Source organism: Nyctibius grandis, chromosome 12 (assembly GCF_013368605.1).
Source record: "Nyctibius grandis isolate bNycGra1 chromosome 12, bNycGra1.pri, whole genome shotgun sequence".
NCBI lineage: Eukaryota > Metazoa > Chordata > Aves > Nyctibiiformes > Nyctibiidae > Nyctibius > Nyctibius grandis.
Genome location: NC_090669.1, coordinates 18,114,316 through 18,131,251, shown reverse-complemented (window position 1 = coordinate 18,131,251; position 16,936 = coordinate 18,114,316). Strand labels below are relative to the sequence as shown.

General features: G+C 42.2%; 1 protein-coding gene across 1 annotated transcript; it reads right to left on the bottom strand.

Annotated features, from left to right (window-relative positions):
• Window positions 1-7,844: 7,844 nt before the first annotated feature.
• PPP1R3E (protein phosphatase 1 regulatory subunit 3E) lies at window positions 7,845-8,804 on the bottom strand. The gene has a single exon (XM_068411570.1). It carries the CDS (start codon window positions 8,802-8,804, stop codon window positions 7,845-7,847), a length of 960 nt encoding a protein of 319 aa, XP_068267671.1.
• Window positions 8,805-16,936: the final 8,132 nt, after the last annotated feature.

The following is a 16,936-nucleotide window of genomic DNA, read 5'->3' as shown; positions in this document are numbered from 1 at the left end:
GCAATTAACAGAGAAAGCATATTTGGCCGAGTCCTTACGATTCATTTGGCTAATACCTAGAGAGCCTCAATTCTGCATCACCACTGGAGGAAAAGGCATGTGCTGGTCAAAGAAACAGCTCGACCGCTGTTACTGCTGAATATACACGGGGCTTAGAAACCTTCCTCCTAGTCCTTCAGCATTGAAAAATTTAAACTGCTATTTTTAAAAAAACAAAAATCAGTTCTTTTCACGTATCTCATATCTTCCCTCTGTGAAAGCCACTCCCTCCTCTCCTGAAAGTCTGGTGTTTCTGTACTTTCTAGCACAGGCTCCTGGCAGCTAAACGTTGAATTGCACTTGAGAACATTTCAAGCGTTACCAGTGACTGTAACAATGCAAAGCTGGGAAGGAGTAAAGTCACGGACAGCTGAGGCGCAGACATCCCTTTCTGAACTACAGACTGCCACACTACGTCCGAAACGGTGCCGATACAAGACTATAAAGTCAGCTACATACATTTACGCCCACCGACAATCTCAGCCTATCTTCTTGAAAGATGGTTATGCTTCAGAAGCCCAGACTACCAACCTAACTCAGTATACTGCAGCTTCCATAGAGAACACCGTTAATGGAGACTACCTGAAGACAAGTTGGATGGAAAATCTGGCCCAGCTATTAGATATTTGTCTTCAGATGTGCAGGTCCATCACAACACGCCTTCATACATGCACTATGGATGAATGGAACATAACTGTTTCAAACCTTCATCAAAAAAGAACTCATGGTTTGTCAGTTAAAAAAGAGGTTTATATTCACCACATGCTCACAATTTGTATCATTAATCTTTAATGACAGCTAGAAGCTACAGGTTTATAAATATATATTTTTCATAGTTGTGACAACCAGTGACTAGATGCAGTTTTGGTGGAAAATTGTCTGAAACACTGTAAGGCTAGGTAAGTTACAAGGCATTATTAGAAAATGTTGATTTTGAACTTTCGGTGATATTACTTTTACAAACATTAGAAACAAACATTACTTGGTGAAATATAAACATTGCAGAAGAAACTACAACGCAAAGTAATTTACCAGTTAAGTACATAGTTAAGAAACAACTTTTTTTAAAAAAAAACAAAGTCAAGGTAAATCAAAGAAACCATAATAAAAACTTACATGTCAAAGAACACGGTCTTCAACAGACAGCATCTCCATTACAGGGAGAAATAACTGGTGTAACACTAAAGGGAGGAGTTGGGTTTGTTTAAAGCATTCCAAGAACAGTACTTTTCTGTCACAGCAGTCAGTTTTCCTGCATTACAACATGGATTCATGTCCAGATGTAGGCAGGTTTTGCACCCAGCTAGAGCTCACATATCAGCCTTAAACTGCACGAACTTCACGCCAGGGTGCACCTCCTTGAAGCCAGTCACAGGATGTACACAAACATTTGTTACACCACAGTTTAGAAACTGGACTTAGCAATCCCAACCAATTTTAGTTTTACTACTTTTGATCAGCTTTAAAAACATATATATTAGCTCTTTGAGTTTAAAAGTTTAATACAATTTGGCTTATTTTTAAGATACAGAAATACAAAAATTTTAAAACTCACAACAACACAACTTTTTGTCCTAGAAGGTGATAAAGAGTAAAGCATAATGTGTGAGGCTTCGTTACGCGATTTTGTGAAATATTGTCTTGTTACTGTTATTCAAAGGAGTATGATTATGACGTAGTGAAGTCAGACTGGACAAAAAAGAGTCTAAGATATAACACTATTTAAGACATACACTTTCCTTAATGACACTTTTAACAGAATATTCTATACACAACACACCAATACATCAACTATACCAATCAAGTTAATCCCTAAAAAACACAGGTGCACCGTAATATTGCATAGAAAGAAATCCCTGGTATTAATACACTTGCACTGGAGACTAGGACTTTCTCCCCGCCTTACTAAATCAAAGCATATATGTTTTCTAAAAAGCACATCTCACATTTGACATTTTTCTTAGCTATATTCTTTGGAATCGCTAGTGCATGTGTTATTTCAAGCACATTTTTATTCTGCATGCTATTGTTAAATATTAAAAAACTAAAATTGAAAGGAAAACAGTTTTCCTGCCTTTCACCAAAAATATAATGTAAAATAATCTTCCTATGTTGAATAAAAATAAAAATCAGACCTTTCTCAACAACAGAAAACTCAAACAAAAGCCAGGATAGCTGAATGAAGAGGATATTCATACAAGATGGGGAAATCCAGGGTCAAAAATCTGTAAAATAATTTAAAAGTCATATTTATAAGTTGAATAAAGAAAGAGTCTAACCAGTGGCCAGGGGTTTTATAGCTCAGTATTCACTTTGATCATGGAAGACCTACATTCAAGTCCATACACTGATTGAAGGAAATACTCTTACCACTTAAGTATTTTAGGGCAATTCTCTCATATGAGCTGAACCTGAGAAAACCTTCCTATGGAAACAGGTATGCTTCCCCGAACACATTTCATTTTGAAAAATGTCACCATCTCCCATTTAAAAAATCCCCCTGATCAGCTCTACATAAGGCTAGGGGTTTTTCACTTTACAGCAAAATTGACTATACTTTACTTCCTACCTTAAACTATTTGTGTTTGAAAAACCTTAATTTCAGTGCTCACCATTATTTTCATTTCCATAAGTAATCCTGTCATATATTCAGAACACATAAACATGAAGTGCATACAGGAAACAGAATTACTGATGATTTGCCAAAAAGCCATGCAGTATAATTGGAAGGTGAAAGTCATTTTCTTCAGATATTCCTTACAGTGAGCACTTTAATCTCACGATACAAACTGTGCAGACAGATTAAATCCATCCCAAAGTTTTAACAATAAGCATTATGCAGCATCAGATAAATAACAGTAAAAGCTGAAAAGACCATGTCTCCACAAATAGATTTCATAAAAAACTAGAACTTCTGGTTTCAGATAGAATATATATTTAGAATATCTGTGTAAGAGGTGAATATATACAATAAACATATTTTGTTATAGTAACTATAGTCACAGGTTTTTTTACTTAACTACATAATTGCAGAGGTGTATCAGGAAGACGTATTTCTGACTGCAATTTCTTTCACTGTAAGTATAGGAAAATACTACTAAATCCTTCTGGCTGCTACAGGTAACAGGACTTCTGGCACAGCTGAAAATGTATCAGCAATTAGAATTGATTGATTATTATATTGTTAGTATAAATTTCATTTTAATGACAAAGCCGCTGCTGGACTTTTGGTGAGAGGCCTAAGGAACACATGAGATTTCTTCCTAGGAAATGCTGAAAGGCACATAAAAATTCCAATATATATTTAATAACACATTAAAAAGCAGATTCTGAGTATTTCTGTAGGTTACTTCAGATTAAAATATAGAATTAGCAGATGTTTGCCTGTTGGCGCTATGAAAAAATGTTTCATGTATCTGTAAAGGGATCATGTTTATGCACGAACAGACATTTGTTCATTCAAGTGATGTATCTTCCCCTCACATTTGGTGAAACAACAAAGAGTGTGCACTTATTCTGTTGTCTACTGAGATACTAAGGCGCACACATTCACATCAAAAAGTTACTTGCAAATGGTAAAAGGAGCAAAAATTAATTTACCTGAAATAATGTACATTTATTGAAAATGAGGACAACACAGTTTCAGCTACTGATTTTATGCTAATAAACAATAATATGTTTAGCTAGCTGAAATTCTGTTTACAGTCACTTAGTTCTGATTCCTGTTAGGCTTTCTAATAATTAGGGTAAATTTCAAAAATATTGCATGAAAGGCATAGAATCCCATGCAAAAAATCTACCACTTTAAGTGTGAAGCAGCAAACATCAATGTATATCAGACATACAGTACAATCTGTCTCACTGTATAAAGTATCATCATATTGCACATAAAATAACATGGCACATTTCATAAAGCTAAAACCTTGCACAATAAATGGCAGGTATTTTCATACCTGCAGAGACATACACAATGAATAATTCACTTAAAAGTGAAGTACACAACCTAAGGACTATTGCCTTGCCGAAATCATTCTGGTATCACTTGGAAAGGAAGGTGGCATGGGGTCTATTCATGCAAAGAAAAATACAAAGAGCTGACGTTTTTTCCAGAAGGTTGGCTTGAAAATTTTCAGATCACAGAATCACAGAATCAATCAGGTTGGAAGAGACCTCTGGGATCATCGAGTCCAACCATTGCCCTGACACTACATCCACAGCATCCACACAGTAAAACAGATGTTTTACTTTGCCTGTGAAAGTCCATTTTGTGGAACTATATTCTTTAGAAACATGATTTTTAAAAGTTATTTTGCTCCTGCTCCCATTAAAATGATTCATGTCCCGCCAACTTGAAAATTATCCTCTTCAACACAGGTTTTTTCCTCCTCAAAAGTCATCACTTATGTAAATATTATATAATTATTATTTGGGATTTTTATTTCATCTCCATTTATCACAATGCTTCGAGCAAGCCACACATAGCATCAGACTGAAATCTGCAGGATTGGAAACGGTACATGAACGCTGCAAGTGGAAAAAACACTCATGGTCGTTGCAACTGTACATGTTTTTGGAAATTTGAATAAATCTTGCTTGGAAATAAATTAATGTGATAGAAGTGAAAATGCGTAATCAAAGTAGTGCAGCTTTAGCATATACCACTGCTAAATTTCTATTAAAAGACCTCAAACTTCTTGCACAGACTTCAATAGCATTCTCTAGTCAAAGCTAACTGGGCACGACCTCACCTTTCCAGGCTTTAAAAAGTAGGGGTTTATAAATGCTTCTAGAAGACCATGTCTTTTACTGGACTTGCACATATATCATCGACAATTTGTGATCAAGTTCAAGCCCATGAAGTTACTCACAAAATTCAGTGCTGAGGACAAGCTTCACTGCTCGAAAGCTCAGGAGACTCTGTTTTGCAAAACATTCTTCTGGTAGGCTACAACCTCAAGAGGTTTAATATTCAGATTTATGTTTGACAAAGGGGGCCATACATAAAAGAGCAATAAAATCTGAACAGGATTATAAAGCCATAGCCCAGTTCTGCTTACAAAATTTCAACCAAGAGCTACAGTAATTTCACCTAAGTAATGATAAAGAAAAGGTTAATACAACAACTTGCTAGTGTACTTGATGCATGTACATCCATTTAGGTATTCCAAATTTAAAGAGTTTAAGCCACAGTTGCTATAAGGAGATTTTTAAATTATTAGAGACCTGCAGATGCTGCATAAATCAAGCGACAAGGAAAACTGCCGTTCACTGGAAAATAATTTTGAAGTTCTAGAATTAGAGTTACTCACTGTTAAAAATGGGTTTAGCACCGTTCGTGTTTCTAAAGCCATTAAAACAGTAAACAGGAAATCTTGTTCACTTTATAAGCAAAGTTGCAGCATCAGTTAATCTAAAATGCACAGAAACTATTTTTTTCTCCAGGTGTTTTCATCAATCTACACAGGAGTTGTTGGTTCACTATTTGGGTAAAAAAGGCCAAGCAAAAAATTATTTGGAAAGCTGTAACACATAAATAAAAAGGTGTTTGGCTATATTTCCACCAGATTTCAAAGTGTTTTCAAATGGAGACAAGTTCTTTTCTTTCTCTCCAGTATTAAGGCTCTTATAAACAAATAAGTTTAACTAAAAGACACTTGGGCTTTCTTTATCAAATACATCGCCTAATATGCTTTAATCATGGACATTTTAAGACGCTAGTTCTGCAATTCTAGCTTTATAAATGTGTACTAGCAATATATAGGATTACTCGTATAATATATACGATTATATAAGATCGGGGCCTTAATATTCTAAAATGTGAAATGCTCAGTAGATGTTGACAGTGCACTTCTTTTACATTCTGTTTCTATTAAGAACACAGGGATCAGAAAACTAACTGGGAAATTAGAGACAAGTTACCCATACTACAGAAAGGCCTCTTGCTATTATTTCTATTAAATCAGAAACAGTCGTCTAGAGAAATTAATTTAAATACTCTTTTCCCATAAAGTTTCCAGACCTTTTTTTTCCCCCCAGAATTTGTAAGTTTAATTATTCTGACTGAACCAGACTCTCAGGAGACAGAAGTGCTCTCAATTCCCACCGAAGTCATAAGGTTCTATGAGAACTTGACATTACTCAAGCTGTTTGGGACACTTGACCCTTTCAAGGAACACAAAAATGCAGTTAAAAATCCCATTTCATTCCTAAACAATCTACAGAAGATCCAAAACGTTAAAGGCCTGATCTTACAGCCCTTCATAATCAGAAGAGGCCACTGACATCGGTTTTACCACTCTCAGAAATCGTAATTTGTAGAGGTTCCTCTCCTGCAAACACATACATGCCTAAATCCTGGAAAATTAGCACCCAGATTTGGCACCAGCACAACCTGTATTCAGTGGAACTCCTGAAAAGGCAAGTTTAAAAAGGAAAATGCTATGTTTACTGCTAATATAATTTAAAACATATCTTCAAAGGCAGAAGTCAGCATGGTCTGTAATTTTTATTCATATATTTTTATATGGCAAGATATGACTCTCTTCAATTTGTTTGACCCAATTTAGTCAGCTTTGTGAAATCTGTCACTGAAAGTATTATGAAAAATTTGGAGCATTTTGTTTTTTCAGAAAGTGGGCTCCTGCACTGATACCTCAGCATAAGAAATTCAATTAAACTGTTAATAAGAATAAAACTGAAAGTGCTGCTTAGGATGCAGTGTGAAATTATGGATTCAACTCTTGCCATCTCTAGTTCCTTCAGTGCAATTCCATGACTTTCCTGCTGACCTGAACACAAGCAGCTTTATGGGACCAATCCTACCGAAACAAACATCAGATCATGACAAACCTTTGTAACAACGTAACACGTGGATTTTAAAAAAACCCACTTGCTTTATAAAATCTCTCAGTGGGCTGCATTTCGATGAGTATGTGACATTTTCTAAATATGCTTAAACACATCCAACAGAATTCAAAATTAAAAAAAAAAAATAGATATTTGCTTTAAACGGATCAATCATTTTTACAGCATGATGAAACACAGCTACACTTGCGGCATCTGTACTCTTGTCTTTTTGGTCAGAACTGTAACCTGTCCCTTAGCCCTGCCCTATCAGGCCCTTAACCCTGCAGAGCAATTAGCACGGGTGGGTCAGGGAGGCTCAGAACACGGACCCAGCACCTCGCCGGAGCAGGGCTTTGCTTGAGCAGGATCAGGCCAACAGGATGGCTGGACGGCTGCCCCGCGACACTGCTCTGCGCTCCCAGAGCCTGCCCCTGCGGAGGTGACAGCAGCTGATCCTGACCTCCGGCACCCGGCAGCACTTGTTTGCACCTGTGGATCCTGGTCCTGACTAGTAAATTCTGCAAACCCTCTGCAGCCCCTCTCTGTCCCCGCTCCAGAGCCTGCCTGGGCGGCTGCTTTGGGGGGAGCCCCAGCGCACCGACTGAGGTGGAAACCGCGCGTCTCCCCGCCGACACCCGGTGACAGCCTGCAAGGCTTCCCCTCCACACCGCCAGTGAAATAGAACATATAAATTAACCATCTGTAAACAGAATCCAGGAAAATCTCTTCCGGCGACTTACAGAGAAGCGGCTGGGAGCCAGGCCTGCGCTGGGCCGCGGACGCCCGGGCGGGCAGGGCGGCGGGCGAGGCCGGGGGTTGCCGAGCCCTCCCCTGAGGGGGCCCCGCCGGCCCTCGGCCCTCCGCGGCGGCAGGACGGGCCCGCGGGGCTCCGCGCTCCCTCAGCGCTGCGGCGGCGGCTCCCTGAGGCGGCGGCCGTCCCCCGCCGCGCCCCCCGCGCCTCAGATGAAGTGGATCCAGGCGGTGCTGTCGGGGTCCTGCGGGGGGCCGGCGGCGGGCGGGACGCGCTGCCGGCCCCGCAGCCGGTAGTTCGCGCCCTCGTTGTTGTCCCAGTACTCGGCGCCGGCGACGCGGTAGCGGACGGCGAACTCCAGCGTGGCCTCGGCGGCGGCTGCGGCGGCTCCCAAGGGCAGGAGGAAGGCGAAGCGGTCGGTGAGGCCGTCCGCCGGGCCGGCCGGCTGGTAGGCGGCGGGCACCTCGGCGCAGCTGGCCCAGCGGTTGAGCGTGTAGCGCACCGACACGGCCTTCTCGTAGGCCAGGTTGAGGACGCGCACGGCGCCGCGCAGCCCCGCCGGCTCGGCCCGCACCCACTCCAGCCTCACCTTGTGCTGCCGCACCCGCTCCGCGAAGCCGGGGCTGGCGCCGGGCTGCGGCGGGAAGAGCGGCTCCAGCAGCGGCGGCGGCGGCCCGAAGAGCACCGGCTCCAGGTCGCCCAGCGCCGGCGGCTTCCTGGTCTTGAAGAGGTCGGCGGTGCGCGGCGGCGGCGGGGCGGGCAGCGGCACCTGCGGCAGGTCGGCCTCGCAGAAGTGGCGCACGGAGGTGAGCTCCAGGCCGAGGGAGTCGGCGAACCGCACGGTCTTGCGGCGAGACGGGCTCTGCTGCAGCGCCGGGCGCAGGCTGCGGTCGCCGGGCGTGGGCAGCGACTTGGCGCGGCGGCGCTGCGTGGGGCTGGGGGGCACGGCGGGCAGCGAGGGCTCCCGGCCGCGGGGCGGGGGCGGCTTCTCGCCCGCCGCTTCCCGCACCACGGGCGGGGGCGCAGCGTCGCCGTCGGGGCTGCAGCCCCCTTTGCACTGCTCGGCCAGGCTGCCATAGAGGCAAGCGCTGCAGCTGAAGTTGCGCGGCAGGTAGAGCCGGGGCGGCGGCGTGGGCACCGAGGTGTGCAGCGAGCCCGCCTTATCCATGGGGGGGCCGGCGGGAGCGGCGGCTGTGCCGGCGCCGAGCGCACGGCCCGGGGCCCGCCGCCCAGCTCCCTCCCGGCCGGCCGGGGCTGCTCCTCTCGGGCCGCGGCGTGCGGATGGCGAGGCGGTCTAGCGCCCGGTCCGCGGGCTCTGCCTCTCGCCTGGAGCCAGGGGCAGCGGGATCGCCTCGGCGTTGTCCCCGTCGCGGCCGGCCCCGGGGGATGCCGGCGGGTGCATGTGCCCGCGGGCGGCGCCGGGACCGCGGCGCTCCGGCTGCCGCCGCCGCTGCTGCTGCTGCTGCTGCTGCTGACGTGCCGCGCTCAGGCAGCGAAATGAGCCCCGAGTCATCCTTCCTCCCCCATGGCTCCGCGCTCCCCACCCGCCCCTCTGCCCGCCTCGGTGCCGGCCTCGCCACCTTCCCTAATTACACCCCGTCCGCCGCCCCCCCTCTCCGGCAGCTCCCGCTTTCCCCAATACCGCGGCTACGCCGTCCCTCTCCTCCTCCTCGCTGCGTTCTGGGTCTTTCCTCGAGGATCTCATCCAAAACGAGGAGGCGGGAGGGATTCCCCGGTGGAAGCATTAACATTCATTGCGGCGCTCTCCCTCGCCCGATCCGTTACAGAAACCGCTGCTCAAAGCAAGAGGCAAAGCCGGGCTCTGCGAGATTAAAGGGGCCGGTAAGAAACAGCTGGCTCGCAAATTGGTTCTCGCAGCGTACATGAAAAGGAAGAAAATCCCGCTAATCTGCTGTAATGCGTTTACGGTACATCTGCTGGATGAAATACACCTGCCGCAGCCCTGCTACAGATTTCCATCTGTAGTAAAAGCAGCTCCAGTCTAAACACGGAGGGCTGATCATGAAACATAAACCGTGCCTATTCTTTTCAGAAGAGTATTTAATCATTGCCGAGCAATATTCAAATGAACTATAGTTTAATGAAAACCGAACTCTGGTGCAGCCAGTTCAAGGAGCTAAACCACTGTTTTAGCAAGCTGCTCCATTCCAGACTTTCCATAATCTGGTAATCATTTCTAATTAGTAAATTGCATTAAAAACAATGATCCTGCCATCCTGCCAGAGACAGCCTGAGCTGTGTTGACATGTCATTCTGATTTAGCTTCTGAGCAGGAGGTTTTTACACTTTCATTATTTTATCAACAGCACTTGATAAGTCTAGGCAGTGGAAATGTGGCTGAGATGATTAAGGATGGGATGAGTACACCCAGTAAGAACCAAGAGTTAAAAAACCAAGGCACCAGAACACGGGGAAAAGCTCCCCACTGTCTCATATTAGAACTATCAGCTTTAATTCCTTTATTAATAACTGTGGAAGTAATTCCTAGGTTATTGCCGCTGCATTCCAAATCTTTTTAATGACAGATAGGCTCCTAAGTAGGGAGTGAAAAAATACGCCCAGCAGTGTTAAATTTGACACCGTTATGCTTCCCAGCGATTTGTCGTGTCATTGTCTTACATTCACAGGATGATCACAGGGTTTGAAAAATCAAATAGTAATAACATAAAAGGATTACATCTGAATTCACTAGCCCAGCATCTTAAAACTCTTTCACTTGTCCTTTAACACACACTACAGGAAAGATTCGTTAGTCCTCTTCCCCACGCCTCCCTCCCGAAAATGAGTGTTTCAGGAAAATACCAAGAACTCATGTTTTGTTTTCATCAACTCATACTGATTTGGGGGAGAAAAAAGAACAGACCTAAAGAATTGTTCAAACAGGCTTTAAGGCTGCATCCTATTGAATTATTTTTTAGTAATTTCTGTCTGTCATAATGAAAATTTTCTGAGAAATTAACACTTGGTTTTGCTGATGTTAATTAAAACCAGTAAACAGTAAGAACTTTTTTTTTACAATAATATGCAAAGTTTTGCATTTGTAAACTATTGTGAATCTATCAGAACTAATAAACTAAATTGGTTTAAACCTGCTTACACCTTCAGTGAGTTTTGGCTATGTCTTTGTGGTATACATGGGGAACACGACTGAGTAATTTAGCTTCTGCTGTACAAAACAGGGTGCTGGAGTAGAGTTTGACTTCCCCTCTTCTGGTAATTTTGGTTGCCTAACTTCTTCTTATCGTAAACTTGTGTAACTCTTGCTTTTTGGCTTTTTCAGGCCTCTTCTCTTCTCCCACAACCTTGGTAATATTTCACAGAACAAAAAAACCCAAAGCAACTCCTTTCTTCCCTGGTGATTGTAGGCAATGTAGTTCACATAACCAAGTTGAAAATACAGATTCCCAAAAGTTAGTAAACAAAAGACTGGCATAAAAAATAAGAAAATCCTGTGATAAGAAGGCAAAAAAACCCCCACATGGTAAGCTTTGGACTAGCCAGCTCAAGGCAACATGAAATGGAGAGGGACACCATATAAACTGATTGACGTGATGAGAACACAGTTCAGAAATTTCAGTTGAGTTCAGCCCTTGTCATCATCAGGCAAAACCTGATGGTTCTTTAGCCTTATAAGAGAATACTGTAACGGGCATGTGCATGGTAGAGAAAAGGGTAGAAAGAGTCTTGATATAAATGCATGCCCACTGTAAATAATTTCACAGGCAATCCTTGTGGAGTAGAGTTGAAGAAAGCCATTTACAGGCTTTAAAAAAATCAGAATTAAATGGTACTTAAATCATCAAAACATCAACTCACCAGCTAATCCTGGAGGTGCTCACATTTTCACCTGCAATTTCCCCGAGACACCTCATGTTCTTGCACACATGGGGGCACCTCAGCCTTGTCTCTGTTGACCACTGTCACTCCACCAGGATCCACAACAAAGGTATATCTCACTTTTTTTTCTCTTGATCTGAATATTCCCAATGTGTCTCACTGAATCTACCATGAGAAGTATGCTGCTGCTTTCTCTTTACCCTCTTGCTCACTTGCCAAGGGTGAAGCTGTGGGAACTCTTCCCCACATCTTTCACTTCTGAGGGTGTCCTTATTACTAGGCCGGTCTTCCTCATCGGGTGAGTTTAAGACAGACTGGTAAATGAAAGTTCCGAGCACTGAAATTTAACAAACATACACACAGACATTCCCTCAAACAGCCTTGTGCATCCTTCTGTGATGTGGAAACTGTGGTATGAGTTCAAAATGGGAAGCATCAGATGCCATTTGTAAAAGGAAGTTCTTTTGGTTTTGCCTACTGTAAATATTTGTACACAGGAAAGGCTTAAATCCTCAGAAGCAAACAAGCACTACCACACATACAGAAACTACGGCTTAATATTTGCAGTGATAGGCATCCACACACCACCCCCTCTCTATCTTAATTTAGTTCACAAAGTTTTAAACCTGTAAGTTTAAAAGTCTAATCGGTCTGTTCGTTTATAGAGCTGTATTAAGGACATCATCCAAGGCTCCTTTCTAAATAATACTGTCAATAACCAAGCTGATAAAGAAATCGTTAGTACTGACCTAGCTATCCCCTTTAAAAAAATACGTATTTTCACTGGAAAATAGTATTTTTATGACAAGGTAATTTTGAAGATGCCAGCAGGAACAGAGCAGTCATAATGTAAATTCTAGAGCTATACAGTGTCGAAGGGTAAGAAAAGCAGAAGGTCTTACATTACAACTAGTGTCAAAAGACCTAGGAAATGGCATTCAGGCATTGTGTTCATTCCTACAGATTCCTCCCTTTGCAGATTTAAATAGCATGCTCAGAGGATAAAAGTTTGTACTAACAACATTGTCTTAATAACTTTTTGTTGACCCAACTCTGCGCCTTCCAGCTGACATCAAAAATTTTAAAGACAGTGTCTTGTTCTGCCGATGTAGCACCGAGCGACCCTGAAATTTCTGTCGTGCCAAACTACATTTAAAACCCGTCTGATGCTCGAGAATTTCCAACCAACCGAACAGAGATGTTTGGTCCTCTCTTTTGTTAAGATTTAAATGATTCACAAAGACAGAGGCAAAACTGATGCAGGCAATGAACTGGGAGCTTGTTTCTGCTGCATTTATCAATTGTCTTGACTCCAGGTAATCCAGGAGAAAGCAGATGCCGGCGCTGGGGAGCATTAGGCAGAACTACGATGGAACCATTAATAGGGAAGAGTGTCTGAGTGCTGGGGCTTATCCAAAGTGGCCACTGTCACATGTCCACTTTAACTTTCCAGAACAGGTTTATTTTTAGTAATGAGAATTGTAGGAAGATAAAATGGATGTAAAGGCGAAGTGCATTATGATTACATCAGCTTTCGGGACAAAGCTGTGACTCAGTCTGTGAATTAGAAAGGTCAGCTTCTACTCTCATCTGTATCTGTGCAGCTCTTCTGAAGCTGATGAACTATGTAGGTGTTACAGTAGAATATCACCTGAGAGTTTAATAATCACATATGACTACATGGACCTGACAATGATATTTACACTGACAGTTCGTACGCCTCGCATGATACACTCGTCCTGCATGCATATACTTTAAAAATACCTTCCCACACCATTTCACATTAATGATTAACTCAGACTTTATTTAATTTCCACAAGAAAATATCTTAGTCACATCTCAGAGAAGTGCCAGATCAGAATTAGGTAATATACCTGAAGTATATATATAAAAAAAATAAGTATTCTGTTAAAAAACAATGGTATCGATCTTCTGTACCAAATATTATCTTCACCTAACCAGGATATGCAGTCTTTCTCTATTAAGATGCAAGTTGTGTCATTGAGAGAGTTGTATCAAGGACATTTGGTGTCAAACAAAGATCACTGAATAATTTCCAAAGGGCTGCATGTTCTGCTAAACAGAGATGTGACACTTGGAAAGGTTGCTTTGTGGTTGGTTTTTGGTTTGTGGGTTTTGGGGGTTTGTTTTGTTTTTTTAAATATCAGGATCAAAATGAAGATACAATATTAACAAGAAAACAGAATTCTAAGAGTTTACCTCAGTTCATGACCTTGTGAATCTGCCTTACTACATGATGAAGCTCACACACAATTTTATAAGTTAAGCATTAACCATCTCTGTTGACTCTAAGTGACTGGCTTAAGACTTCTGGAGAGAGCGTGAGCTAAAAAAAAGCCCTAATTATGACAACAGTGGAAAAGCAAAAAACCAAATGGATGTATCTCATTTTGTGGAGAAGATGACAAAGAGCATTTAAAGTATTTTTCTTCTATAAATAGTTCTGCTGTTTTTAAAAGGGTTGAATGTTTTTAACAAGGATTAAGTAACAGCTAGCAGGACCAGGACTCTTGCAGTCCTAGAACTTTTAACATAGATTTTCCTGCAAATATCTGAATAAATGCATTTCAGGATGTCCCCAAATCCCATCTTCTGGTAAAAGTGCTTGTGACTCAGTCTTCATGCCGTCCGTGTTATAAAATACCCACAGGACTTTCAGGCTCATGGTATGCCTGATTTTTTTATTTTTTTGTACTTAAAGATCAATGGGTCAGGCAGTGATACATTCTAAGAGATTATTTAGATTCCTTATATTGTAAACTCAATTTGTCTCCTCATTTTTTAATTTGTTCTTCACCTCACGTTTTTTTTCCTTTTCGTCCTATTTAGTCATTTCACATCCATTTTTCTCATACGCTCTACTCACTTCCTATTCATGTTTTTAAACCTCTGTACAGGCTCTCTCCTTCCTTGTGCCCCTTTCAGCACTCTCATTTTTTCCTTCCAAGCTGCCCGGTTCTGTCATTTCTCCCATTAGCCATTCTTGGGCTGACCGTTCCCATATGCCTGCCCATCATTAGGCTTCAGAGTCCTTCCCCACCCGCCATCCTCCAGCACCTCAGGCCAGCGGCCAGCTTCCAGATACACGGCTCTGCCACATCCATGCAAACCCATGACCCAGGGGATAATCTGGTTTGTCTTAGATATAACACATTTCTCTATTACCAGGTGCAAGGCTGGGGTAAAACTGATCCACTTACCTGCTTCCAGCTGCAAAAACAAGCTAGGAAATGCAAGGCAAATGAAACTTCCAACAATTGCCAGCTTTGCTTAGATGTGTTGCATCTACTGACAACAGTACAGGTCAGGGAGCCAAGACCACAAGAGATCAATCAAAATCAGAAGGCGAGTTAAGTGTAGATGCCATGGCTGATACTGCTTCAGAGAAGGAAGAGATTTCAACCCATTCTAGTTAAGTCTAACTGTTGTCCTACAACATATGGCATTAAAATGGAAATACGTACCAAGTTACACTGCTCAAACATTCCAAGGTGAAATGAGGAACCTGCTAATAAAAAGAACACTGTATGTGGAACCTGGAAGATATGGAAAATCCAGAAGCTGTAAGGCATAAAGAGATTAATGTGCTTGATCCAAATAGCTCTGAATCCTTGACTTTAAGTCTTTATGAGCACTTCCACCTGTGAAAGCCACTCCCAAGGATACTTCAGACCCTTCTTGGAAGAATACAAAAGCCATTATCGCTCAGAAGATGCTCAATGGTACTTCAGCTGAGGTTGCTTCCTGCAGTCACAATGCCAGAGCAACAGAGAAGGGTGAAAAAGGAGCTGACATTGTGAATGATAAAGTGAGGGGACAAGAAATAGACATTAATCAATCGTCATTTATCTCAAGCCATACAAATGTCCCACTCCTGCAAGAAGATCCTGAGCAGTTATATGGCACCGTGCTTTTACATCAGAAAAAGTATTGCAACCGTTTCTAATCGTATTGCTTTCAAAAAGAACAGTCGTCAGCCTGTATGCAGATTCCACATACAAACAAAAAACAATATACAAAACATGATGATATCCCGGGCTCTTGAACCAATAATGTCAGGAACAGGTATGGTGAGGTCAAGGAAGGAAATTAATAAAAAATGCAGGGGGTTCCACTCTTCCTGGACTACCTTCCTTAGAGTCAGCCACATTGCAGGAGCTGCTGTGCCATCTAGACTGACCTAACATTCCTAGATTGTAATTTCATGCTTTTTTAAAAGCTTGTTAGGCTCTGAAAAAAAAAAAAAGTTTCCTTGTGAGCAATATGGATATTTGTAGTTTCTGTAGATGCTACTAATAGCATTATAAGCTGATGAACACCAGTTACTTTCATGTCGGCTTAGTTTCTTCCTGACCATAAGAGATTCATTAGAGCCTTAAATAGCTTATTCTGGGGATGAAGTGCAACCTCTTCATTTAGGCTCACTCTGAATGACTATGGTAGCCTAGCACAGTAATTAGATATTTGATGATGCTGAGCACTGAAGCAATGCCTAACTTCAGGAACATTCTTAAATCCATGCCTACTCTGCAAAGCATTTAATGATATTCTTAACTTAAACAGTGCTAAATCCTATTGAGCTTCACAGACAAACATTTGCATACATTCCTGGCTAATTTGGCACCTAAAAGAAATGGAAATGACCTGGAAAGCAGACAGTGGTGGGACTGACAGTTATTTACAATTATTTTTTCTTACTCATTGGAAGTAGACTCATTTTTTAAATCCTGTTAATGTGTTCTTTGCTTCTTTCTGTTCGATATGTATTCTGTGCATTCTGGTATTCACTTATGCTTGTTTCATCTCATACTAAATGAAGGACTTTCAGATCAAGTTCTCTTTTGCTTTTGTGTTAAACAAAACCAAAGTAAAATAGCAGTCTTTCCACAGATATATAGGTAACTGCAATTCAATTCAGCATTCAGGACAGATTCATTGCAACTTACCCATCCCCTCCTTTGGTGCTTTGATGAAAATTTGGAATAGGGAAAGATAATACCAGTGCGAGGCTCCCAATAGCAAATGGTTTCCACTTTAAAACAGATGGCAGAATTCAATGTCTTTTTAGATTTTTTTACTAATAAACATGCGCATAAACGTAGATTTTAGTAGCTTTCTGGCATCAATTTGTTAATTGTGTTCATCTTCAGATATCTCAACATCAGAGCGAAAGAATTACCACCTTCTAGAGACATAGTTTCAGTAAAATAGATGATATGTATGCTATGTATCTAAATAATTATGTTTATTCCATTAAAAAATGGATGACATGGCTTCATCTCTTCACCCAATACTCAATGTGAAATGACCTCTAGAGAAGAGCGCAGGAGCTGAGTGCTAGTGTTAAATAACAGCTCCAAGCCGTTTGCTTCATCTCCTAAGACAGATTTTCCTGGGAAATGCTTAGGGAAATCTGGAAAT